This window comes from Euleptes europaea, chromosome 6, assembly GCF_029931775.1.
Source record: "Euleptes europaea isolate rEulEur1 chromosome 6, rEulEur1.hap1, whole genome shotgun sequence".
NCBI lineage: Eukaryota > Metazoa > Chordata > Lepidosauria > Squamata > Sphaerodactylidae > Euleptes > Euleptes europaea.
In genome coordinates, this window is record NC_079317.1 from 7,080,169 (window position 1) to 7,107,164 (window position 26,996).

General features: G+C 50.5%; 1 protein-coding gene across 1 annotated transcript; it reads right to left on the bottom strand.

The window, feature by feature from the left end:
- Window positions 1-2,245: 2,245 nt before the first annotated feature.
- On the bottom strand, window positions 2,246-25,690 carry ATG14 (autophagy related 14). Its single transcript, XM_056851163.1, has 10 exons — window positions 25,467-25,690; window positions 12,038-12,100; window positions 11,713-11,758; window positions 9,579-9,660; window positions 7,324-7,561; window positions 5,448-5,677; window positions 4,327-4,448; window positions 3,700-3,786; window positions 3,495-3,580; window positions 2,246-2,554 (listed from the first exon to the last, which is right to left on the bottom strand). The coding sequence occupies exons 1-10, from the start codon at window positions 25,688-25,690 to the stop codon at window positions 2,248-2,250; spliced, it is 1,485 nt and encodes a 494-aa protein (XP_056707141.1). The 3' UTR covers window positions 2,246-2,247.
- Between the last annotated feature and the right edge of the window lie 1,306 nt (window positions 25,691-26,996).

Genomic DNA, 26,996 nt, shown 5'->3' on the forward strand with positions numbered 1-26,996 from the left:
AAATTCAGTGAGGAGGAACCCCACACTCCACTCCCTCAGCAGCCAGAGTCCCGGGTTCAAGTCACCCATCTCAGCTGCAACTCATAAAGTGCTTTTCCCAAAGAAACCTTTCCAAAGTAACATTTGGGGGCCCAAGAGATACTTGCGGGAGAACCCCGCGTTTCGGGGCAAAGCCCGTTACGCACAATCCCGGTTTCCCCCAGCCTTTTGTTAACTGGAAGCGACCTCAACAGGCACCTGCCCCCCCTGGCGCAGGCTGGATTTCACCACCACGGCCGCTCCGTGTGAGTTTTCACGGACTGAGAAACCCTCACCAAACACTGAATGAAAGATCTTTGGTTTAAGTAGCAGAAATGAACAGCATGGAACCCTCGCCCCCAATTTCCATCTGCAGGAAATACAAAAACTACTCATCTTCTCGTAAGCCCTTCCATTCACCCACCTGGCTGGGGAGGCGGTTTGTCAAAGGGGGGAGGAACCTCAAGAAAAACGCAATCCTGGCCTGCTCAGCCACGAAAGACCCCCTCCAAATGTTGAGCAATGGCATGGGGTACAGTTCTCCCGGGAAAGTGCGCCCCTCTTTCTCACCCGTGACCCCCCCCAGTGGCAAAAGCGCCCCACATGTGCACATGGAGCTTGGCAAGGTTTTTGTCACAGGCCACGTGAGGACCCCTGCACTGAATCGGTAGAGGCAGAAAAGCAGAGCGCCCACTTGCTTGCAGTCCCAAGCACACAATGAGGAAAGGGAGAGTCGCGTAGATATTCAGCCTGCCAGCCATAGATGTGCTGGTAACGGCCTCCGCCAGTGGGGGAAACCACCAGCGCTAAGGTCCAAGCAGTTCCTCCTCTTCTTCGGACTGGAATGGAAAGTGGATGTCCTTCAGGATCCTCGGAAGGGGAGGGTTTTCCGCTCAGACCCAAACCGGTGACCAACCCCAGCAAGGCTCGCGCCATCAGCAGGTGGTGACGGAGAAGGCAACTGCCCCCTCCTCCCCAACCCCCCCAACAAAAGGAAGACAGGGTGCAATTCATCCAGCACGGCGTAGTGGTTAAGAATGGCGGTTTGGAGCGGTGGACCCTGATCTGTAGAACTGAATTTGATTCCCCACTCTTCCACGTGAGTGGCGGAGGCTAATCTGGTGAACTGGATTTGTTTGTTTATTTATGCCGACTTTCTCTACCACTTAAGGAAGAATCAAACTGGCTTACTGTTCATGTGAGGTCTATTGTTGTATAGTTTTTTACTGGTCGGATTGACTGGACCAATAAATTATACAAACCGGTTTACAATTGCCTTCCCTTCCCCCCCCCCTCCACAACAGATACCTGTGAGGTAGGTGGGGCTGAGAGCTCTAAGAGCTGTGACTAGCCGAAGGTCACCCAGATGGCCTTGTGTGGAGGAGTGGGGAAACGAATCCAGTTCACCAGATTAGCCTCCGCCGCTTGTGTGGAGGAGTGGGGAATCGAACCTGGTTCTCCAGATCAGAGTCCACCGCTCCAAACCACCGCTCTTAACCACTACTGAGTAACTACAGCACCCCCACACAAAAAAAGCCCAACGGTTATTTACTGTTCTTTTTTTTCTTCTAAAAGAAAAAACAAATCTATCGGTTTTCAAGACCCAGGATTATTTTCTGTATTAAAAAATTATGGCAATGCAGATTGGAAACCACATCAAAATCAGGAAACGTGCACACTTCTCGGCCAACCTTCTGATGCCAGAAATGTGCGTTTGTGCTGTGAAACTGGTGTGCGCTAAAAGACAGACTTTAAAAACAAAACATAAAAAACCGCTGTTAGGAACTGATCAAATGGGAACGGGCTACTGTATGCAAATGGAACCGTCCAACCGCATTCTCGAGCGGCTCTCTCTCTGTCCTCCCCCTTCGGACGACTGCCGGGTCACTCACACTCCCCGAGCCGGCTTCTTTCTTTAGAAAGCATAAACAAAACAAAAAAACAAAAAAAAAATCAAGACAGGATTTTCTTCGGCAAGGCAAACAAGGACTCCGAGGTGCCCGAGTTCTGTTTCTGGTCTCTGAAACGCACGTCAACAGAGAGGCTTACAAAACGTTCCCCACCACGGTCAGCTTGGGCACATAAAAAGCACCTCCCGGGTGGACACCGTCGAAAAGTCAGGACCCCTTTTTCGTTCCAGGCACTACTTAACCAAATGGGCTGCGTTTTACTACAGCGACAGCAGCTCACGGTGGGGAATGTCACCCCCAGGGGAGGCCCGACCCTTTCCTAGCGGTGTCCAGTGTACGCCTTGAACCAAGAGGTCACGGAGGCTGCTGCCGAGGAGATCATGCCACCGGCGCTGCTGCTGGCGACTGGCTGTGAGGCCTGGGTGCTCTGGCTCTGCAGCATCTCCACGGTCTGGGAGGGGATGTCACAGAAGCGGGGGCTGGGCAGGTTCTCCCAGTCCGTCCCCAGGTCCGTCTCCTCGTCGCTGACGTGCTCGTCCCCGCTCTCGTCCGTTTCGCCGGCGCCGCTGGGGTCGACAAACTCCATGGAGTCCTCCAGGTCGGCGCTGATCTCGAATGGCCCGGATCTACGAGCGGAAAGATGGGGTTGGGGCCAAAACTAGGGGGAACGCGAGTCCGTCAAGGGTGGGAAGTGCCATCAAGTTGCAGCTGACTTAACGGCAACCCCATAGGGTTTTCGAGGCAAGAGATATTCAGAGGTAGTTTGCCAATGCCTGCCTCTGCATAGAGACCCTGGACTTGGGAAGGGGCCGTGGCTCAGTGGTAGAGCCTCTGCTTGGCATGCAGGAGGTCCCAGGTTCAATCCCCGGCATCTCCAGTTCAAGGGACTAGGCAAGTAGGTGACGTGAAAGGCCTCTGCCCGAGACTCTGGAGAGCCGCTGCTGGTCTAAGTAGACAACACTGACTTCGATGGACCCAGGGTCTGATTCAGTATAAAGCAACTTCATGTGTTCATGTGACTTCCCTGGTGGTCTCCCATCCAAGTCCTAACCAGGGCCAACCCCGCTTAGCTTCTGAGATCTGATGGGATCAGCTTAGGCTGAGCCACCCCAGGCAAGGCAAGAGCTGAATAGAGGTGGTTTTGCCTGTGCCTTCCTCTGCACAGCAACCCTGGTATTCCTTGGTGGTCTCCCATCGAGATACTAACCAGGGCTGACGCTGCTTATCTTCTGAGATCTGATGAGATTGGGCTAGCCTGGGCCATCCAGGTCAGGGCAGATGAACAGAGGTGGTTTGCCATTGCCTACCTCTGCACAGCAACCCTGGTATTCCTTGGTGGTCTCCCATCCAAATACTAGCCAGGGCTGACCCTGCTTAGCTTCTGAGATCTGATACGAGTGGGCTAGGCTGGGCCATCCAAGCCAGGGCATGAGCCCATTAAGACAGGGAAAAAGAGAAACGGGCCTTGCAAGAGGAAAGGGAAGCAGAACTAATGGCAGATGGCATGGGCTGTATGTGGAAGAAGACCAGAAAGAAGGTGGAGGACATGGCCCCAGCCGCCCTTACCTTCCCAAGTTCTCTGTCTCGGGGCTGACCAGGTACATCAGGTTCCTGAGCGTGTGCAGAGGGTGCAGCAGGTCCAGGTTGACATGCTAACGGCAGCAGGAGGAAGAACACAGAGTATCGGTCAGGCAAGACTTGGGCGCACGCAGCTCCGAAGCCCTACAGGGAGAAACAGAAAATCCTCCAAAGCAATAGTCGGCCAGCCTACCTGAGAAAAGCAAAGGTACAGGATGTTGGCGTTCAACTTCTTCACCGCCCAAGTGAACTTGCGCTTGCTGAGATTCTCCCCGCAGAACTCGCTGGAAGACAAATTAAGAGATACAGGCTGAAGGAGGCTTCTTGCACTCTGAACCTACTGGGTTGGCAGGAAGTGACGCACAGCTGTCTTTTGATACCCTGCCTCTGTGCACCTGGGAACTTTGTAAGAACATAAGAAAAGCCCTGCTGGATCATACCCAGGCCCATCGAGTCCAGCAGTCAGTTCACACAGTGGCCAACCAGGGGCCTCTAGGAAGCCACAAACAAGACGACTGCAGCAGCAGCACTATCCTGCCTGTGTTCCACAGCACCTAATAGGCATCCTCCTCTGATCCTGGAGAGAAATAGGTATACATCATGACTACTATCCATTTTGACTAGTAGCCATGAATACCCCTTTCCTCCATGAACATGTCCACTCCCCTTGGCGGCCACCACCACATCCTGGGGCAGGGAATTCCACAATTTAACAATAAACTGTGTGAAGAAATACTTTCTTTTATATGTCTTGAATCAAGTTCTGAACCATCAGGGGCTGGTCTGGGTTTCCCGGGCCTGGGGCGGGGGGGAGAGCCACTTGCCTGTTGTACAGCTTCTTGGGAAGGTTGACATCAAGTATGTGGGACAGAATGTTGACGAGTTGAGTCGCGTAGCACAGAGCGGCGCTGATGGTGTACGCAGGGTTGTTATGCTCCATGTCTGAAATGGGAAGAAGAAAACCAGAGCTCAGAAAAGGGAATGATTGCAGCCCCCCCCCCCCCCCAGGCCAGATGCTTCAAGTCGCGCTATGCTGGGCCATCCAGGTCCGGGTCTCCATGGTACTCTTTAGCATATTTTTGCAGTCATAAGGGCTAGAAACTTGGTATCTCAAATTAAGAAAAACAACAACCCTGAGCTAGAGATTCCAACACCTTCCAGTTTCTTGCCAGCATGGTGTAGTGGTTAAGAACGGTGGTTTGGAGCGGTGGAGTCTGATCTGGAGAACCAAGTTTGATTCCCCACTCCTCCACATGAAGCCAGCTGGGTGACCTTGGGCCAGTCACAGCTCTCTTAGAGCTCTCTCAGCCCCACCTACCTCACAGGGTGTCTGTTGTGGGGAGAGGAAGGGAAGGAGATTGTAAACCGGTAGAGAAAAGCAGGGTATAAAACTAACTCTTCTTCTTGCAAAAGCAACGACTCAAGAGAAAAGAAGAAGAGTTGGTTTTTATACCCCGGTTTTCTCTACCTTTAAGGAGTCTCAAAGCGGCTTACGATCCCCTTCCCTTCCTCTTCCCACAACAGACACACTGTGAGGTAGGTGGGGCTGAGAGAGTTCAGAGAGAGCTGTGACTAGCCCAAAGTCACCCAGCAGGGCGCATGTGGAAGAGTGGGGAATAGAACTAGGTTCGATTCCCCACTCCTCCACATGAAACCTGTTGGGTGGCCTTGAGAGAGTCAGTTGCTGCTGGCTCCAGGTAGTTTGACCCAGAAGTGTGAGGGGGAAGTCCATAAACGCTTTGCATTGTGAACTTTGGATGCTGGCATGGTGTAGCAGTTAAGAGCAGCAGACTCTAATCTGGAGAACTGGGTTCTCTGTGTTAGAGTCCGCCGCTCTTAACCGCTACGCCACGCCAGCTCAGAAGCGCGCTTCAATCTCACGACCGGCACCCAAGCGCCAAGCTTGGCGTTCTTTTTCAGCGCCAAGCTTGGCGTTCTTACCTGGCCCTTGCGTGGTCTTCTTCTCTTCCACCCAGTTGTAGTAGGCGGAATAGTCGCCGTTGCTGGGCAGGGTTATCCAAGGCCCCGTGATGCCGATGCTGGTGTCCCCGTTGTGGTCGTCGCAGACCCAACGCCCGGACAGGTAGGTTGTCCTCCGGGCTTCCGCCAGCTTGCTGACGGTGCTGGAGGTCATGGCGCTGTCGCTCTCGGAGGACATGTCCACCAGATCCCTGAGGGAAAGGCAAGAAGAGGCCCTTACTAGTCTGCCTAGTAAACATTGTCGAAGGCTTTCACCATCAGAGTTTCATGGTCAGAGTTTCACGGTCAGGAATAATACAGGGTCTTATTCCAAGACATTGAAATACTGGACAATTCTACCAACTATTTTGTCAGATTGCACAGAGAAGCCATTGAAATTCTTGAACTTCAGCACAACTTTAACAGAAGAGAGTTTAAGAATGAATAAGGCTTGGCTTCCTGTCCTGAAAACCTGCAGACTAACAAAGACTACAATCAACAATAGCCATGTGGATTAGCTTTGGATTCCACATGTTAACAGATCACTTCAGGATACAATGACTCCATATTAACATACCACACCCTCATTAGCACATTATCGTGATACTTACAGGACAATGATTAGGACATTACCTTTGATTCTTTTGCAGAACAATGACTCAGCTCAAACCCAACCCCCTTCTGACTATACATTACTCTTTCTACACACTTGACACTGAGAGACGCTGTCCTTCAGTGTTACTCCTCTGAAGATACCTGCCACAGCTGCTGGCGAAACTTCAGGAAAGAAAATACCGAGACCACGGTCACACAGCCCGGATAACCTACAAGAACCAATGCCTAGTAAACGTCGGGATGTGATGTCAACCCATGTGTCAGGAATGACCCGGTGCTTTACCTTTTTTATTTAAGCGCTCCTTCCCTGAAGGTTTTTAAGCAGAGGCTAGATGGCCATCTGTCAGCAGTGCTGATTCTATTACTTTAGGCAGATCATGAGAAGGAGGGCGTCTTGGGCATCTTCTGGGCATGGAGTAGGGAGTCACTGGGTGTGTATGGGGAAGGTGCTTGTGAATTTCCTGCACTGTGCAGGGGGTTGGACTAGATGACCGTGGTGGTCCCTTCCAACTCTAGGATTCTAAGCAGAGGCTTATGGGTGTGAAAGCTGGACAGTGAAGAAAGCTGATAGGAAGAAAGTAGATTCCTTTGAAATGTGGTGTTGGAGGAGAGTGTTACGGATTCCGTGGACTGCCAAAAAAACAAATCAGTGGGTTATAGATCAAATCAAGCCTGAACTGACCCTAGAAGCTAAAATGACTAAACTGAGGCTGTCATATTTTGGTCACGTCATGAGATGACAAGAGTCACTGGAAAAGACAGTCATGCTAGGAAAAGCTGAGAGCAGAAGAAAAAGAGGAAGACCCAACAAGAGATGGATGGACTCAATAAAGGAAGCCACAGCCTTCAATTTGCAAGATCTGAGCAAGGCTGTCAAAGACAGGACATTTTGGAGAACTTTCATTCATAGGGTCGCCATGAGTCAGAAGCGACTTGACGGCACTTAACACACACACAAGCAGAGGCTGGCATACAGGTGGGTGTGGGAACAACGTGCGCTACCACCTTGTGCTAAACAGTGACTTGACCTTCCGACGGAACTCTGCATGTCTATGACCCTGGACCGAACCCTGACTATTCTCTCCGACTGCGTTTGTGCTACTTGACACTGAACTCTACAGATAACACCAGCTTTGACTTTGGGCTGCTCTCAGCCCTGCTTCCCTGCCTCTGGCCCTGGGACTCGACGCAGGCCGAGAAAATGAACCTCTTCCCCGGGGCACAGCCACGCTCCTTTCCCTACCTCGCGCCAAGCTTCACCTCCTCGATGGGGAAGATGACTGAGGTCAGCTCCAGGACGTGGGACCGCCGCAGGCGTGCCAGCTGCTCGTGCTGGCCCCTCAGGTCGCAGATCCGCTTCTCCACCAGGTCGCCCAGCTTGCGGTTGTGCCGCTGGATTTTCTCCTTCTTCTCCTGGTGGCGCTGGGCCCGGCGGTAGAGCTTCTGGTTGTCATCCTTGACTCTGAGGAGGCACTCAGCATCTACGGAATGGCAAAGGCAACAGCAGAGGAGCTAGATTTGAGTCCGTCAGCACCTCAGCGACCAGTGACATTTTCAGGGTACAATATTTCGACAGTCAACACTCCCTTCATCAGATACAAGCAGGAATGGGGATCCGAGTCTTTATATCTCAAGTCAGAAGGTGGGAGGGGAGCCACAAAGAAAGAAGTCAGGAGGCAGAGGGGCAATGCAAAATGTCATTGGCTTGATTGGAACATGGGAGAAATAGGGGCAGAAAATTAGCATCTGGAGTGAGATAAGTTTCAGAGGGTAGTTGTGTTGGTCTGCAGTAGAACAGCTAGGTAGGAAGGGGGAAAGGGTGCCTTCTCTTGCTGGGAAACAATTTGGTCTCTAAGGTGCTCCGGGACTCTAGCTGTAGTAAGGTAAGAATTCAATGTCCCTACTGATCCCTGGTGGGGGTCCATGGTTCTGAATTTGTGAATGAACTCAAGTTCAGCAATCTCACGTTGGACTCGAATCTAGCTCTCCTACTCCACATCAAAGCGGCTACCCTCCGAAACGCTCTTCGTGAAAGGCAACGCTGAAGCTCCAGAGTGGAATGCCCGTGGCCCTTCTGCGTCAAAAGGGAGTCAATGCGGCTGTTGTGACTTGGGTCAGAGATGCTTAGGGGAAAGGCGGCATTCAGGCTCACTGGGCATACCAATGTCCAAAAGGAGGATCGGCATTTGGTGCTTTTATCTTCAACACGGGGACGAGGTTGTCCATGCTAGGCAGTGACCAAAGATACGGCAGGGCTCTCCCACATCAGCCATACTACTTATTTATTTACTTCATTTCTTCCCCAATGGTGAGCCAAAGCGGCTTACACTGTTCTCCATTTTATCCTCACAACCACCCTGTGAGGTAAGAGAGGCTGAGAGTGCGTGAATGGCCCAAAGCTTCCATGGTAGATTGGGGCTTTGAACCTGGGTCTCCCAGATCCTAGTCTGTCACTCTAACCACTATACCATGCTGGCTCTCAACTGTATGTATCGCCTTGCTTTTACTGCCATGTCTTCTGCCAGCGTGGTGTAGTGGTTAAGAGCGGTGGTTTGGAGCAGTGGACTCTGATCTGGAGAACCGGGTTCAATTCCCCACTCCTCCACATGAGCGGCGGAGGCTAATCTGGTGAACTGGATTTGTTTCCCCACTCCTCCACATGAAGCCAGCTGGGTGACCTGGGGCTAGTCACAGCTCTCTCAGCCCCACCTACCTCACAGGGTGTCTGTTGTGGGGAGGGAAAGGTGATTGCAAGCAGGTTTGATTATTCCTTAAGTGCCAAGGGACCGGTATAGCCTGGCTACAGAACCACCTGAGCTAACATGTATTAGGCCCTGCGACAGCCTGCCACACCAACCTATTAATGTAAACTTTATAGCTGCTTCAGACTTTGAGACATCTTTGTGGCTATTGTATTTTGACAATTTTATTTATGGCTGAAATATAACATCTTCTCATTTAAGAGGGAAACATACACAGGGATTAGTTGCCTGTTTGTACGGAAGCCTAAAACAGATGTGGAAGTCTTGCAGAACACAACATACCTACAGTCATAAAGATTTTTAGAAAGTCATGTACATTATTAGTGTGGAACTGTGATTGTTTTGACCACTGAAGAAGGCCATTTGGCTGAAATGCGTTTGGTCAAAGCATAATTTCGTGATTTTATGTCTATTTGTGTTGTATGTTTACACGAATATGTTGGTTTGGCAGGCTATTGCAGGGCCTAACATATGCTATTGATTTTAGTCTGTAATAAACATATACATATTTAGTATTGATATAACCTGTACATTGTATAATCTTTGGCGCTGGAAGACTATTTTTTTTCCTGACCTTTGGGTACTTAATTCTGTTGTTTTTAGGGTTAAGTTTCCACCCCCTTTGTTGTTGCTGTACTCTATAGAACACAGCCTGAAAGTTAGCTGGATCAAGGCACACGACCGTGGGGGCCCCAGCGTGACCGAGTAAGCCTGCCACTGCAAGAACACTACTTACGTCTGGCCGTCTCTTCGTTTTCTTTGCAAATGGTTTGCTTCAGCTGCTCGATTCTCATCTTGCAAGACATGATTTTCCATCTCTGAAAGAAACAGCAAACTGCCTAAGACTCACTGCTGTCTTATGTGCTGGGTCAAACCAACAAACCAACCAACAAACCCCAATCTGCCTGGGGTTCCAAGAAACAAGCAAGTGTTAGATCTAAATCCAGATCTCCAGATGCCTATTTCAACATTCTAACCATTGCATCACACTGCCTCACCAGGTTCTTGCGGGGATTAATTTAATTGCTGTTTTAATGTTTATTTACTTACTCCACTGGACCCCGCCTTCCTCCCCAATGGGGACCCAAAGGGGCTTTATATTATTCTCCTCTCCTCTGTTTTATCCTCACAACAACCCTGTGAGGTAGGCTAGGCTGAGGAGGTGTGACCGGCTCAAAGTCACCTGGCAAGCTTCCAGGGCATGTGAGCGTGTGTGTATTTGAGCTCTGGTTTTAATGGTTTTAGTGATGCGATTTTTGTTGCCTTTTGATGGTTTTTACGATGCGTTTTTATCGTATATGTTTCTAATCCATTAGCCGCCTCAGTGGCCCTGACGAGTGCAGGAAGGCAGGGTATAAAATTAATAATAACAGGTGAGAGCTTTGTGGGTTCCCCTGAGCTCCTCAGGGGGAGGGCAGAATAGATAAGCGAAGAGATTAATAGGAGAAATGGCAAAGAAATGCTGAGCAATATTGTCAGACTGCAGAACCCTGCTCTTCTGAAGTCCAGGAGGAGAAGAAGAGTTGGTTTTTATATGTCGACTTTCTCTACCACTTAAAGCAGAATCAAACCGGCTTACAATCACCTTCCCTTGTCAGAGTTACAAGTTGGCCACAATAGATTTGACAGAGACAGCTGACAGGTAACTGTCAGACCTGGGACATCTAGCCGATGCAAGAGGCAGCAAGGGCCTTGCAGGTCCCAGAGTGAACTGCAGCTAACCAGTTTCAGGCAGTAGGCTGATGCAATACTGTGGGCAGGTCTACAGGTGGCCTAATTGGTATCTGGTGCAGTTCTGTATATAAGTCTGTATGATTATAACTCTGTGTTGGGAAGTTTGGTGGAGAGAAGTGTACGTGACAGTTTGTCTTTTTGTATCTGTGCACTGTAAATTAAACAACACTGTTTTCTATAAAGCCAAGGAGTTCTGGTGGTGTGTCCTGGATAACTGCTAATCCACTTACTCCCACGTCAGCCCTCCCCCCCAACAGACACCCTGCGAGGCAGGTGGGGCTGAGACAGCTGTGACTAGCCCCAGGTCACCCAGCTGGCTTCGTGTGTAGGAGTGGGAAAACAAATCCGGTTCACCAGATTAGCCTCTGCCTCTCATGTGGAGGAGTGGAGAATCAAACCCAGTTTTCCATATCAGAGTCCACTGCTCTTAACCACTACACCACACTGGCTCTCAGGGGAAAGCAAAGGCTCAAGGAATAAATGCATTAAGTGGGGGCTGATCTCATTCTTGAGCATTCTGGAACTCTAGACCAGGGGTCCCCAACACGGTGGCATGGGCGCCAATACCTTTTCTGACACACGCCATGTGTTTTCTTTAACAGGTCATGGCCAGGTGGGGCTTTTGCTCGGCAAGGCTTCTGAGTGGCCACTGGTGATCTGATTGGCTGTGCACATTTTTTAAACAAATGTTGCTCTGCCAGCAGCTGCCACCACCACACAAAGATCTTCATTGTGTGGCCAAAGGTAACCCGTGCCAGCCATTTTGTGCCTGGCTCTGCCTCCTGTGGCAGCTGTTTTGTGACTGTGCCCATTACACTGAGTTGGAATGCCAGCAGGCTCAAAAAGGTTGGGGACCCCTGCTCTCGACAGTGGTGCTGCTGATAACCCAACCCCCCAAAAAAACCTTGTGATCAATAAGCGCATGGAACCTGGATGCTTATCTGCAGCTTCCTCACATGCATTCTTACGCTACTCTTGGAACATGCCAGGTCAACGAATCACTTGGATGAGGCCCGTGATGTGGTATGTGGTTTGCATCGATGTGAATGGAATGGCTTCCCGTTGCCAGAAAAAGGTCCACATGGAAACGGGGACTGAACCGTAAATGGCCCAAGAAAGTCTACAAAGGAACTCACCAACTGGTCGCTGGTTATCCACTTCCTTTCCATAGCTTTTAACAACCTACAGGCAATGAAAACAAGACACAGATGGTTAGCTGGCAACCAGAACGACAAGTTGAGACCCGTGGTCCCGATCCATCAACCACGGTGCTTTCCCCTGGCGGAAAAAGCCCTCCTGGCAGAGAGGACCTCTAGCGTCTGGGGAAAGGGGCACTTGTTGGCGGAACAGATCTACAGGATGCAACTTTATGCATATAACGAACGATTAGTGTTCCGAAAATTATTGATCTACATGCTTTGACACCAACTTAAAAGGTACCCAAAATGAAGTAGGACTTACTGGGCCTGGAATTCATTCTGCTTGCTTTTAAGATGCTTTAGTCTCTCTCTCTTTTCAGAGAACCTGGAAGAGAGTAAGCCGCAGGTTAAAAAAAAGGCATGGAAAACAAGATTCATCCCATGCAGTAGTGCCAGATCTTGTAGAGCAATATGCAGTCATTTCAGAAAACCTGCCACAAAGGCAAACGGAAAGTAGTTTCAGAGGCAGAAAGGAATCTTGGGTTGGTAGAGGATCGCTCGATGAAGGTGTCAACCCAGTGTACAGCTGCTGTGAAAAAGGCACAATCCATGCTGGCCATAATTAGAAGAGGAATAGAGAATAAAACTGCTGCTATCTTACTGCCTTTGTACAAATCTATGGTGAGACCACACCATACTGTGTGTACAGTTCTGTGTACAGTTCTGGTCAGCTCACCTAGAAAAGGATATTGCAGAGCTTGAGAAGGTGCAGAAAAGAACAACCAAAATGATCAGGGGACCGAAGCAACTGCCCTATGAGGAGCGGTTAAAACGCTTAGGGCTGTTTATTTTGCAAAGAAGGTGGTTAAGGGGAGACACGATAGAGGTCTATAAAATTGTGCATGGTATGGAGAGAGTGGACAGGGAGAAGCTTTTCTCCCTCTCTCATAATACCAGAACGCAGGGTCATCTGCTGCAGCTGGAGGGTGAGAAATTCAAAACAGATAAAAGGAAGTATTTCTTGACACAACGCACATTTGTGGAACTCCCTGCCCCAGGATGTGGTGATGGCTGCCAACTGGGAAGGCTTTAAGAGGGGAGTGGACATGTTCATGGAGGAGAGGGCTATCCATGGCTACTAATCAAAAGGGATACTAGTCATGATTCATATCTACTCTCTCCAGGATCAGAGGAGCATGCCTATTATATTAGGTATTGTGGAACACATGCAGGACAATGCTGCTACAGTCGTCTTGCTTGTGGGCGTCCTAGAGGCACCTGGTTGGCCACTGTGTGAACAGACTGCTGGACTTGATGAACCTTGGTCTGATCCAGCAGGGATTTTCTTGTGTTCTTAAGATAAACACACAGGGTTGGATTCATGCACTTTTCCCTGGTGGAAGGTGCTACTTCAGTGTAAGAGCTTCTCCGACCCAAAGAAGGCTTTTTTTCTTCTGGAGGAAAGCATTTTCTGTAGCAGAAGGGATGTGGGGACTTCACCCCACAGGGGAGACTCAGAGAAGAAGAATCGATGGAAGGGGTGTCTGGGAGCAAGAGGGGAAAGGAGGAAATAACACAGAAGGGATTGCTCTGCAAATTTGCGATTAAATTTTAAAGCTGGATTTGGCAAAGGTAATTTAACGTGCATGGACTTAGAAGAAGAGTTGGTTTTTATATGCCGACTTTCTCTACCACTTAAGGAAGAATCAAACTGGCTTACAATCCCCTTCCATTCCCCTCCCCACAACAGACACCCTGTGAGGTAGGTGAGGCTGAAAGAGCTGTGACTAGCCCAAGGTCACCCAGCTGGCTTCATGCGTAGGAGTGGGGAAACAAATTCAATTCACCAGATTAGCCTCTGCCGCTTATGGGGAGGAGTGGGGAATTAAACCCGGTTGTCCAGATCAGAGTCCACTGCTCCAAGCCACCGCACATAACCACTACCCCACGATGGCTCAAAACTGAAGCTTACCAAACAGCAATTCAACAGCAGAACTGGGAGAGTGTGTGTGTGTGGGGGGGGAGGAGAGTTGTGAATTCCCTGCATTGTGCAGAGGGTTGGACTAGATGACCATGGAGGTTCCTTCCAACTCCACGTTTCTATGAATACGAAAGGGGAAGAATTATAACTGGGCTTTTCTTTCGGACCTGAGCCACTGTCCTACTAGCGTGCATTCGTTTTGCAGCTTAAGTCTGCTGCCGAAATGCATTACAGAAAACTATATTTAAAAAGAACATGGAAAGTGGCAACATTATGTACTATTCACATTGCCATGGTTTGCAGCAACAATTGCCAAGCTGTGAGGAACAGTCTGAACGAAAATATTAAAGGCTGCTGTGTTCCCATCTAGAAAGTAGCGTGCATAATGATTTGCTGCTCTGGTTTGGTCTCTTTTCCATCCTCCTCCTCTGGGGGATGGGTAATTTCTACTGGGTTTCTGGTTCCGATTTGACTGAATAATCCAGACAGGCCTGATTCAGAGGCACAGCAGAATTGCTGGTCTTCACGGGAGGCTCCCCACTGCATCTCTGCATGAGTCACAGTCCTGGGCTTGCTTTCAGGAGACCTGTTCAGAACAGTGAATCATGCAGGGACACAATGGGATCGGCAGCTCTTACTGTGACACCCTGTAAGAATAAATCCTTCAGCGATGGAAGTGGGCCTTGGCTTTCGGACAGCATTCTTCGGGGATGAAATCACAAAAGGGAGGATTGGAACGAGACCAGAAGTGGCCGTCCAGCAATGGTGTACACATGACATCATCCAGATGCCAACTGCTGAGTCCAGTTGTTTACCCATTTCTCAAACTTAAGACAATCTGGTGGCTCGGCCTCGTGATTCAGCCCCACGGCCTTTCCCTTGGGGACTGCTGAGTCTTCTCCAAGTGAGTACAATGTGGAGAACAAGTGAGAGCATGATAACCATGTTCAAGTACTTGAGGGGCTGTCATATAGAGGAGGGTGCCGAGTTGTTTTCTGTTGCCCCAGAAGGTCGGACCAGAACCAATGGGTTGAAATTAAATCAAAGGAGTTTCTGTCTAGACATTAGGAAGAATTTTCTAACAGCCAGAGAGGTTTCTCAGTGGAACAGGCTTCCTCGGGAGGTGGTGAGCTCTCCTTCCCTGGAGGTTTTTAAGAAGAGGTTAGATGGTCATCTGTCAGCAATGCTGATTCTGTGACCTTAGGCAGATGATGAGGGAGGGCATCTTGGCCATCTTCTGGTCACTAGGGGTGTGGTGGGGGGAGGTCGTTGTGAATTTCCTGCATTGTGCAGGGGGTTGGACTTGATGACCCTGGTGGCCCCTTCCAACTCTGTGATTCTATGACTCTGCAGAAGAGTTGAAGGTGGTCGGATTGGAAGAATGCCGCATAACATCTCTTGGCTTTCGTATCAATGCCCAACCCAACAGCCTCAGGAACTGACCCAAGGCACAGAGTTTCTGTTTACCATAGGAGGTCACACCTCACAGCCATACCGCAACATGGGCTCCTGCAACAGCTGAAGAGTTGAAACGCTTTGTTTAAAAAGCTGGTTCGCATTGCCTTAAGTGTGAAGTGGTTAGGTGACAGGAAGCAAGGACAATATTCTACTGATTTTTTTTAGACTCTTCTCGAGTATCCAAGCAGATCTATAAAACTGCGGGAAGGTGCTCCCTACCGCATCAGTCTTCACCGGTAGTGGTGTTATATGCCATCAAGTCATAGACAACTTATAGCGACCCTGTGGGGTTTTCAAGGCCAGAGATGTTCAGAGGTGGTTTGCCATTGCCTGCCTCTGCGTAGCAACCCTGGACTTCCTTGGTGGTCTCCCATCCAAGTACTAACCAGGATTGACTCTGCTTAGCTTCTGAGATCTGATGACATTGGGCTAGCCTGGGCCATCCAGACCAGGTCAGATGTTCATAGGTTGTTTGCCTTTGCCTTCCTCGGAGTAACAACCCTGGACTTCCTTGCTGGTCTCCCATCCAAGTACTAACCAGGGCTGACTCTGCTTAGCTTCCAAGATCTAATGAGACTGACTAGCCAGGGCCATCCAGGTCAGGGAAGGTGGTGGCCGACTTATGGTGACCCCATATGGTTTTCAAGGCAAGAGACAACCAGAGGTGGTTTGCAATTGCCTGCCTCTGCGAAGCAACCCTTGGTGGTCTCCCATCCAAGTTCTAACCAGGGCCGACCTTGCTTATCTTCTGAGATTTGATGAGATCGGGACAGCCTAGGCCAGTGATGGCGAACCTTTTAGAGACTGAGTGCCCAAACTGCAACCCAAAACCCACTTATTTATCACAAAGTGCCAACTCGGCAATTTGCCCCCGCCGAGTGGAGGGGAGTCCAGGGAAGGGGGGGGCTTGGAGTCCAGGGAAGGAAATGCTCGGCTCCCTGCTCTGGACGCTTCTCCCTGCTCTTTCAAGACCTCATGGAGCTCCTCACGTTGGAGAGGTGCGAGGGGCTCTTTTGTGGGAGTGTGGGGTGGGGTGGGGTTGGGTTGGCAGCTCTCTCCAAAGCTCTGCAAGCCCAAACTGCGGCAAGCCCCTGGGGCCGGCCCGCCCGTTGTCTCTGGAGGAGGCCTCGAGGGTTGGTGGACGCACGCGGTGCGGCACTCCAGTGAGCTCCTGGGAGCTCTATGCGGACAGGTCCCGCTTCTCCTCCCCCCATTCGAGGGCGCGGGCGGAGGGAGGGGCGGAGGGAGGGAGGCTGCCTAGCAAAGCCCCCCCCCCCGCCGTGCAACCTGTGAGCCCCTTTGTGGGTCAGCGGTGGCAGTGGCAGGCCGGCTGCTCTCTCGCCCCAAGGGGGCAAGGGGGGCTCAGGCTGCCCGCGGCGAGCACGTGCGGCCCCCGCAGCCCATCCCGCCATGCAGGGCAGCCCAGGCAGGCGGAGGCGAGCGCCAGAAGCTGCTGCTGGCCGCGGATGGCGACGGGACGGAGAACCCTCTCTCTCCACGCGCAGCCAGCAAGCGAGCAACCGCCGAGCCAGCGCCCCAAGCCCAAGTCCAGACAAGCCCACGCAGCCACCCTCCGGCGGGCGGGAAGGGGCGTGTGTGCCAACCGCGCTCCCTCTCTCTGGCACACCTGCCCCACCGCCTCATCCCGCAGTCCAGCCGGGCGTGGGCGCTCAGCCCGACACCCTCCCCAAGGGCAAAGCCGGGCGCACACGTGCACCGAACCAGGGAGCAGGGCACGCTCTGCCCGACGCCGCATAGACGCGCCGGCCAAGACACACCCCAGCAGGAAGGCCGGGGTCCTGCTCATGCTGCCATTCACAGCCCCGCCCCCAATGTGCTCTTTGACCCATTGCATTGGCGGGAGTATCGAAATGGATGGGGGAGATTGGTTCTTGTAGGTTATCCGGGCTGTGTAACCGTGGTCTTGGAATTTTCTTTCCTGACGTTTCGCCAGCAACTGTGGCAGGCATCTTCAGAGTAGTAACACTGAAGGACAGTGTCTCTCAGTGTCAAGGGTGTAGGAAGAGTAATATATAGTCAGAAAGGGGTTGGGTTTGAGCTGAATCATTGTCCTGCAAAAGTAATGTGCTAATCATTGTCCTGTAAGTATCAAGATAATGTGCTAATGAGGGTGTGGTATGTTAATATGGAACCATTGTATCCTGAAGTGATCTGTTAATGTGTGTAATCCAAAGCTAATCTGCATGGCTATTGTTGAATGTGTCTTTGTTAGTCTGGAGGATTTTAGAACAGGAAGCCAAGCCTTATTCATTCTTAAACTCTCCTCTTTCCTGTTAAAGTTGTGCTGATGTTTATGAATTTCAATGGCTTCTCTGTGCAATCTGACAAAATAGTTGGTAGAATTGTCCAGTCTTTCAGTGTCTTGGAATAAGACCCTGTGTCCTGTTTGTGTCAGTCCATGTTCAGCCACTGCTGATTTCTCAGGTTGGCCAAGTCTGCAGTATCTTTCATGTTCTTTTATCCTTGTTTGTATGCTGCGTTTTGTGGTCCCGATGTAAACTTCTCCACAGCTGCAAGCTGGATGGGGGAGAGCTTGGCTGTGGGACGCTGCTGCGGCAAGTGGGGCGGATGGTTTGTGGCCCTTTGTCGCCGACGAGGCTTGGCCTCATCCACAGGGAGGGGGGGGGGCTTTGAACTGCTCGGTGCAGCACGGAGCAGTTCAAAGCTGGCCGGCGGGGAGTCCAGGGAAGGGGGGGGCTTCTCGACTTACCCGCGCGTGCCCACAGACAAGGCTCCGCGTGCCAAGTTGGGCACGTGTGCCATAGGTTCGCCAACATGGGCCTAGGCCATCGAGGCCAGGTCAGACGTTCAGAGGTGGTTTGCCATTGCTTGCCTCTGTGTAGCAACCCTGGACTTCCTTGGCGGTCCCTCATCCAAGTACTAACTAGGGCTTAACCTGCTTAAGCTTCCAAGATTGGATGAGACTGAGCTAGCCTGGGCCATCCAGGTCTCCACTGGCCCCACCTAACTCAGGTGCCACCATCTCTGACTGGAAGAAAAAAGATCTTCCCCAACACCAGCTACCAGAGATGCTAAGGACTGAACCTGGGACCTTCTGCATGCCTATTATATTGGGTGCTGTGGAACACAGGCAGGATAATGCTGCTGCAGTCATCTTGCTTGTGGGCTTCCTGGAGGCACCTGGTTGGCCACTGTGTGAACAGACTGCTGGAGTTGATGGGCCTTGGCCTGATCCAGCAGGGCTTTTCTTATGTTCTAAACCACAGTCTCTACCATTGAGCTACAGCCACCGCCACCCCACCCCCCAAAAGATCTGTAAACTTCCAGACAACAGCATTTTGCACAAAGACGCATACAAAAGCAGCAGGGTCATTTTAAAGTCGCCCCCATTACTGCAGTAAAGAGCGGTAAAGAGAAAATTTTATGTGTGTTTGATGAGCTGCCAGCCAAATGCCAAGGGTGTCACTTTAACCAGAAATCAATTAATGCCGTCTCCAAAGCAACCATGAGCTTTTCTGGGCTGCCCATGGATTAAAACCGATATGCTCTAATGTGGGACCAAGGAACATGCGTACTTCAAGGCGGTGGTGCACATTACTCAAGGAGGGAGGCTTATGAACAAAGATTTCATTTCATGCAACATCTCTGGTTCGGTCCCTTGGATCTGTTCCGCTCAGCGATGTGGAGCTTCTGGGAAAGTTTGAGTCAGAAAAATTTCCCATTCAAATCTAAACAAACAAATTTAAACAGTGTTTAGCCAGGTTTAAATAGCATTAGCAAAAACACCCTGGCCTGATGTCATCAGAAGTGGGAAGCTAAGCAGGGTGAGCCCTGGTTAGTACTTGGATGGGAGACCACCAAGGAAGAAAAAGAAAAGGAGGAGAAAGAAGATGAAGAAAAGAAAAAGGAGGAAGAGGAGGAAGATGAAGAAGAGTTGGTTTTATATGCCAACTTTCTCTACCACTTAAGGAAGACTCAATCTGGCTTACAATCACCTTCCCTTCCCCTCCCAACAACAGACACCCTGTGAGGTAGGTGGGGCTGAGAGAGCTCTTAATAGAACTGTAACTTACCCAAGGTAACCCACCTGGCTTTGTGTGTAGGAGTGGGCAAACAAATCCAGCTCACCAAACTAGCCTCCCCCACTCATGTGGAGGAGTGGGGAACCAAACCTGGATCTCCAGATCAGAGTTCACCGCTCCAAACCACCGCTCTGGAAGTCCAGGGTGGCTAGGCAGAGGAAGGCAATGGCAAACCACCCCTGTTCATCTCTTGCCTTAAAAAACTCCAAGGGGTCACCATAAGTCAGCTGCCACTTTACATACACACAAGCCTGGACCATGTGCAATCACAGGGATTTCCCCATGCTTTGTATCTCAGTTAACTAGGGTTGCCAACCTCCAGGTGGTGGCTGGAGATCTCTTGCTATTACAACTGACTGGCAGGTGAGAGACAGCAGTTCAGCTGAAGAAAATGGCCGCTTTGGAAGGTGGACTCTATGGCGCTGAATCCCATTGAGGTCCCTCCCCAAACCCCTCCCTCCCTCAGGATCCACCCCACAAGCCTCCAGGTATTTCCCAACCTGGAGCTGGCGACCCTATATTTAACCCATCTAACAAGACTGATTCGCAGCCCAAAAGCCCTGACAACTATGTATATGACAGGACTATGTTTTCATACGTGGGGTAGAAATTATTCAAAGGGAAAACATGGCTCTGGAACATTTCATCTGCCTCACATGACTAGTTTGGCTTGACTCCATTTGTACCATGGGAGGATTCTTTCCACCCAAGGAAAGAGCCTCTGCTGGCAGAATGGATCTGCGATATCTAACCCATTAGGTACGTTGGCAAGTCATTCTGTAACCAAAGATATACTTTACAAAGCAGCTGTTTTACAGGCACACAGAGAAGGGATACTGTGCAGGGCCACATGAACAAATAATACCAACCAGTTCAGAAATCTGGTGCAAATCTCACCTGGCCATGAATACGCTATCTCGGCCTTAGACAAAATATTCTTGGCACCTGCTCTGAAGTATGGAGATAATCGCCAGCCTCCCTTTATAAAGTGGCTGTTTCGGGGTTTAATGTCAAGAAAAAGGCTATGCTTGGTGTGTATGTGTCTGTGTGTGAGAGAGACAGTGTGTGAGTATGTGTGTGTGAGACTAGTTCACTCCAAGTTTCTAAAAAATCGTAAGCCGCACAATAACACATCCAGAAGGGACTTTTCCCTAGCAATTTCTGCAGACAAAATTTGATAACCCAACCCATGCCACAGCTCATAACCTTGGGGCAAGACAATTACAATCCTGAGCATATGTAAAGGAAGTAAACCCCTTAGAATTCAGAGGCACTGGTGTGTGTGTGCGCGCTGTCAAGTTGGAGCTGACTTACGGCAACCCAATAGGGTTTTCAAGGCCAGAGATGTTCGGAGGTGGTTTGCCATTGCCTGCCTCTGTGCGGGCTGAGAGTTCAGAGAGAACTGTGACTGGCCCGAGGCCTCCCAGCAGGCTTCATGTGGAGGAGCGGAGAATTGAACCCGGTTCTCCAGATTAGAATCCACGGCTTTTAACCACTATGCCACGCCGGCTCGCTTCTGAGCACACATGCAGAGGGTCGGACTATGTGCTGGTTTAAGAGCAACAACTGGGCAACGGGGGCCAAACTCAGTCTCCGGAAGGGTGCCGAGTGCCAACTGTCCTCCCCTCCCAACTGCAAAAGAGGACTGGGAGGTGGAGCAGCATCTCTCGCTTGCTTCTCAAAAGGGACCGTGCTGGAAAACAAACTGAGGACAAGCGGCTGAACTGAAGCCGCTTGTGTATGCAGCAACTGACAGCTTGCCACAAAAGAAATATATTAATAAACTGCACTTAAGATGTTATTTGGTAAATCTAACACTTTAACTAACGAGCAGGTTGGGGTTTTTTGCACAACACAGAAGTGTGCAAAGTGCTTCCTGCAGACTCTCTGCGCTCTCCTTACATCAGCCCTGCTAGGCAGACCAGTATTATAACCCCAAGTTGCAGATGCACCTATTTGCATTTCACACATTTATATCCCGCTTTTCTCCCCAGTTTGGACTCAAGGAGGCTTAGAACGCCATCCTCTCCCTTCCTCCTATATTTTCTCACAACAGTCCTGTGAGGTAGGCCAGGCCGAGAGTTTGTGACAGGCCCAAGGTCACCTAGCTAGCTTCCATGGTAGAAGTGGAGATTTGAACGTGGGTCTCCCAAGACCCCAGTCTGACACTGTCCACACGCCACACCAGCTCTCAGAGGAGGGGCCGAAAGAGCAACGGACTGTCTGAGGACATCCTGTGAGGCCACAGAGAAGGAAAGATTCGAACTGGAGCCTTTCCCATCTTCACCAGTAAAGTCACATCAGTTCTTAGCTTTGTCAGTTCCCTCCCCGCTCCTCCTGCTGTCTCTACCATGACTACGTTGCAATACCAAAATACATGGCACAGATCAAGGGCACGAGGGCAACCCTGTTTGCACTACTTGTATGAATTCCTGCCACACCTGGATTCACCGCTGCTAATTAAACGTTAACCAAGCTCAAACTCCTTAAACACATACAAGGAGGGCATTAATCCAGCAGGAAACAGATGTGTGATTCAGGAGACATTTAATGAGGACAACGCCCCTCAATCCTATTATTAAGCAGTACCAAAGACCGACAAAGTTTAGAGTTAGGAACGACAACTGGGGCTTCTGGCAGAATCACAACAGTGGGGAGAACTGACACACAGCTCTCAACATTCTGCCTCTTCTGGGCATATTTAGGACTCATCAGGCTGACTATTTTTTTTAGGTTTCTTTTTAAAATTTATATCCCACTTTTCTCCCTAAGTGGGACCCAAGGTAGCTTATTACATTCTTCTACTCTCCACTTTATCCTCACAACAACAACCTTGTGAGGTAGGTTAGGCTGAGATAGGCGGAGAGGTTGTGGTAGGGCCAAGTTCATCCAGCGAGCTTCCACGGAAGAGCTGGCATTCGAACCCAATTGTTGCAAGTCCCAGACCAGCACTTTACCCATGATGCCAACACTCTCTCTTTTGGTAACTTCACATAATCACATTTTTCTGCCTACCCATCTGCAGGTGGCCTGGCTTTGAGGCTTTGGTCAGCCATACTGTGACCAGCTACTATTACCTGTTTTTTTTTGGCCATCAAGTCACAGCTGACTTATGGCAATCCAATTGGGTCTTCAAGGCAAGAGAAGTTCATAGGTGGTTTCCTATTGCCTGCCACCACATCATATCCCTGGTATTCCATGGAGGTCTCCCTTCCAAATACTTGCCAGGGTCAAGGCTTAAAGTGTGTGACCGGCCCAGGGCCACCCAGCAAGTTTCCATGGCAGAGTGGGGATTCGAACCTGGGTTTCCCAGATCCTAGTCAGACACCTTAACCACTGTACCACGCTGGCTTTCTACTATTCTCTGTGTGTGTGTTAAGTGCTGTCAGGTCGCTTCCGACTCCAGGCGACCCTATGAATCAATGTCCTCCAAAATGTCCCATCTTTGACAGCCTTGCTTAGATCTTGCAAATTGAGGGCTGTGGCTTCCTTGATTGAGTCAATCCATCTCTTGCTGGGACTTCCTCTTTTCCTGCTGCCCTCAACTTTTCCTAGCATGATTGTCTTTTCCAGTGACTCTTGTCTTCTCATAATGTGACCAAAGTACGATAGCATCAGTTTTAGTCATTTTAGCTTCTAGGGTCAGTTCAGGCTTGATTTTATGTAGAACCCACTGGTTTGTTTTTTTTGGCAGTCCAGGGTATCCGTAACTCTCTCCTCCAACACCACATTTCAAAGGAAATCTACTTTCTTCCTATCAGCTTTCTTCACTGTCCAGCTTTCACAACCATACACAGTAATAGGGAATACGATGGCATGAATTAACTTGAGCTTGGTGGCCAGTGACACATACCATTAGCTATAGTGTTTCTAAAATATTTAAGGCTGCAATCCAACACACATCAACATGGCAGCAAGCTCCATTAAATGCAATGAGATTTGCTTCTTAGGTAAACAGCTCCAGTTACAAGGATCTCAGGCCGCAGGGTTAGAGGCAACCCTCTGCTTAAGGTCTTGGAATGTCACTGCCAGTCACGAGAAGTGTGGAAAAACACCGGCCTGAATGAACCAATGGTCTTGCTCAATATAAGGCAGCTTCAGGACAGGCAAAAGGAAATACTACTTCGTTCAACTAGTATGTTAATTGTGGAACTCACTGCCAGTGGAGGTAGTGACAGCCAGAGGGTAGATATTAATGGACAGCAAGTCTACCACTGGCTACTAGATGTGGTGAGTAAAGGGAACCTCCATATTCAGAGGCACCAAACGTCTGAATCCGGTGCTGAGAGGCAACATCATGGGAAGGCCTCGGTGCTCTATGCCCTGTTTGTTGGCCCTCCAGGGCAACTGGTTGGCCACTGTGTGAGACGGGATGCTGGACTGGTCTGACCCAGCAGGAATCTTGTTATGAAGAAGAGTTGGTTTTTATATGCCGACTTTCTCTACCACTTAAGGAAGAATCACACCGGCTTACAGTCGCGAATCAAGTGGATTCCTTTTTAATATTGTGATGTTCTCAATCGTAAGCCTGCTTGAGCGGGATTCTGTAGAGGCTGCATAGAAACAACCTAAATAAATAAAGGCTAGGGCACACCAGTGATCCATCTAGTCCAGCACTGAGCTTCATACAGTGGCCAACCAGTTGCCGCAAAGGACACAGGGACAGACCTTGACTCATTTGATAACCTCCAGCCAGTTTCTCTCTCTCAACCTTAACCTACCTTCCAGGGTTGTCATGGTCAGTTAGGGTAGAACAAAAACAATAAAGAAATGTAAAGAAATAGACTGTGAGCACAGGAAGGTGGTGAGCTCCCCCTCACTGGCAGTCTTCAAGCAGCTGCTGGATGGACACCTGTCAGGGATGCTCTAGGCTGATCCTGCAGTGAGCAGGGGGTTGGACTAGATGGCCTGTATGACCCCTTCCAACTCTATGATTCTATGAGACAGGCATTCATGCATTTGAGCATATGCAAAATGCTGGCACCTTCTCTCTCTCAGCCTTCTCTGCAAGCCTGAAGAAAAGAAGAACTCACAACTCTAGCTGTTTCCCAACTCTGGGAATTCATCCCCTCTGCCTACAGTGTCTCATTGAAGGAGTCCTTAGCATCTTTACCTAATACACTTTTCTTCAAATCAGCTAAGAAGTAGATAAGAACATAAGAAAGGCCACGCTGGATCAGATCAAGGTCCATAAAGTCCAGCAGTCTGTTCACACAGTGGCCAACCAGGCACCTCTTGGAAGCCACAAGCAAGACGACTGCAGCAGCACCATCCTGACTGTGCTCCACAGCACCTAATAGAATAGGCATGCTTGTCTGATACTGGAGAGAATAGGTATGCATCATGATTAGTAACCATTTTGACCAGTAACCATGGATACTCCCTCTCCTCCATGAACATGCCCATACTCCTCTTAAAGCCTTAACATAAGAAACGTAAGAAAAGCCCTGCTGGATCAGACCAAGGTCCATCAAGTCCAGCAGTCAGTTCACAGTAGCCCAACCAGGTGCCTCTAAGAAGCCACAAAGAAGACGACTGCAGCAGCAGCATCCTGCTTGTGTTCCACAGCACCTCATATAATCGGCATGCTCCTCAGACGTAATCCACCTAATATAACAGCACTGCTCCTCTGATTCTGGAGAGAATAGGTATGCATCGTGACTAGTGTTCACATGAACACATGAAGCTGCCTTCTACTGAATCAGACCCTCAGTCCATCAAAGTCAGTATTGACTACTCAGACCGGCAGCGGCTCTCCAGGGCGAAGGTCTTTCACATCACCTTCTTGCTGAGTCCCTTTAACCGGAGATGCCAGGGATTGAACCTGGGATCTTCTGCAGGCCAAGCAGTTGCTCTACCCACTGAACCACAGCCCCTACCCTAGCCCGTTTTGACTAGTAGCCACGAATACCCCTCTCCTCCACGAACATGTCCAATCCCCTCTTAAAGCCTTCTCCACTCTCTCACCCGCAACAACCCTGTGAGGGAGGCGGGGGCCGAGAGGAAGCCCAAGTTCCCCCCTCTGGAGCTTCCTGGGAGGGCGGGGGGGGGGCGGGAGGCCAGGTCCCCCAGCCCAGCTGGGCGGGAAAGGGGCTACAAAGAAGGCTGGAGCCCCGCAGCTGGTCTTGGGGGCGGAGAACGAGAGAGCCTCTGAGCATACGCGGAGCGCTCCAGCAAGGGAGGGGGGGCCCCACCCTCCGAGGCCGGCCTCCTGCCTGCCTGCCTCCCCTCGCCGGCCGGCCACCCACCTCTCGGAGTCGCGGCCGTCGAAGAAGACGAAGTCGCCTTGGCGGACGCACTTGGCGCAGGTCAGGCGGCGGCGGGTGGTGTTGCAGAGCGGGCAGCGCTCCACGGCCACGTACAGGCCCTCCGCCCCGGCCTCGGCCGCCTCAGCCGCCTCGCTCGCGCCGCCGCCGGCCCGGCGCCACCCGCAGGCCGGGCCCGGCCAACCGCCGCCCCTGGGAGACGCCATGTTGCCGACGGGCTCGCGGCGGCCGGCGGGTCACGTGGGACTTTGTTTTCAAGCCGGGGCATGACGGGAAAACGGCAGGCGGAAAGCCACCGCGAGAGAAAGGGAGGGAGGGAAGGGGCGGGGCCGTTGGCGTGTGCGTCACGGGCCACGCCCAGGCGTGACTCTGGCAGGCGTGGCGTAGTGGTGAAGAGCGGCGGCTTGGAGCGGCGGGCTCTGATCTGGAGGGCCGGGTTCGATTCCCCCCTTCTCCGCATGAGGGGCGGAGGCTAATCTGGACAACCGGGTTGGAGTCCCCACTCCCACACACGAAGCCAGCTGGGTGACCTTGGGCAAGTCACACTCTCTCAGCCCCACCTACCCTACAGGGTGTCTGTTGTGGGGAGGGGGAGGGAAGGCGATTGTCAGCCGGTTTGAGTCTCCCTTAAGTGGTACAAAAAGTCGGCATTGTGGCAGCAGGATGACCTGAATTAATTGTGCCCAGGATGGGAATTAGAAAGTTGGTCAGAATGAGAATTGGGAAGTCGATTGAGTGGTGGAGTGAGCTGAGATAAAAGGGTTCTGGAATGTGTATTTTGTGATAGAAAGTATGATGAAATGGAATACAGGAATGATTGACAAGCCATATGTATGTCTTGTATCATAAGGGGGGAATGTGACAGCAGGTAGACTTCCCCTGACTATGGAAGATCCACTGATTTAGCAATTTGTAATAATCTCTTTTCCTGTCTGTAAAATGTATTAGGGCAGCCAGGGAATAGCTTGTTGCTGGGCAGAATATCCCTGTATGTCTGTGTGCTAAGGAAGTGGGTTAAGAGTCATGGAGAGTCAGAGTGAACTATAAACATTGATAGGAGAAACTGGATAGAACTGAACTGTACTGCGCCGCCTCTATGTCTGGAGTGCTATCAGCCTACCCTGAATGTTGATGGGTTGTCCTATCTTGAATTTGGATAAATATCCCTTCCTCAGTATGATCGGGGCTCAGAGATTTCTGCCCATTAGGGCCTCTGAGTCAGCAGCTGCAAATAAAACTGTTTTCTTGAAATATTGATCTCAGGTCTCTCTCTCCCCCCACGAACCCTTGTTTGCCATATCAGCATATAAAAACCAACTCTCCTTCTTGCTTAGGAAAGGGGCTCCTTGAGGACTAGCTGAATGAGGTTCCTGAATGCACAAGGTTGCCAACTTCCAGGTGGGGCCTGGAGATCTCCCAGAATTAAAGCGGATCTCGACACTTCCTAAATCGTTTTTATTTATTTAAAGCGATCAAGATGATTCATACCAGGGACTTCCCCCATTACTATAT

Bases quoted from the DNA above. Each gene is read 5' to 3' on its own strand.
- ATG14 (XM_056851163.1), bottom strand. From the start codon at position 25,690: ATGGCGTCTCCCAGGGGCGGCGGTTGGCCGGGCCCGGCCTGCGGGTGG. The intron at 12,101-25,466 runs GTGGGTGGCCGG...ACTCTCTTCCAG, and splicing joins GACGGCCGCGACTCCGAGAG to GTTCTCTGAAAAGAGAGAGA. The intron at 4,449-5,447 runs GTAAGAACGCCA...TTCCCATTTCAG, and splicing joins GAAGACCACGCAAGGGCCAG to ACATGGAGCATAACAACCCT.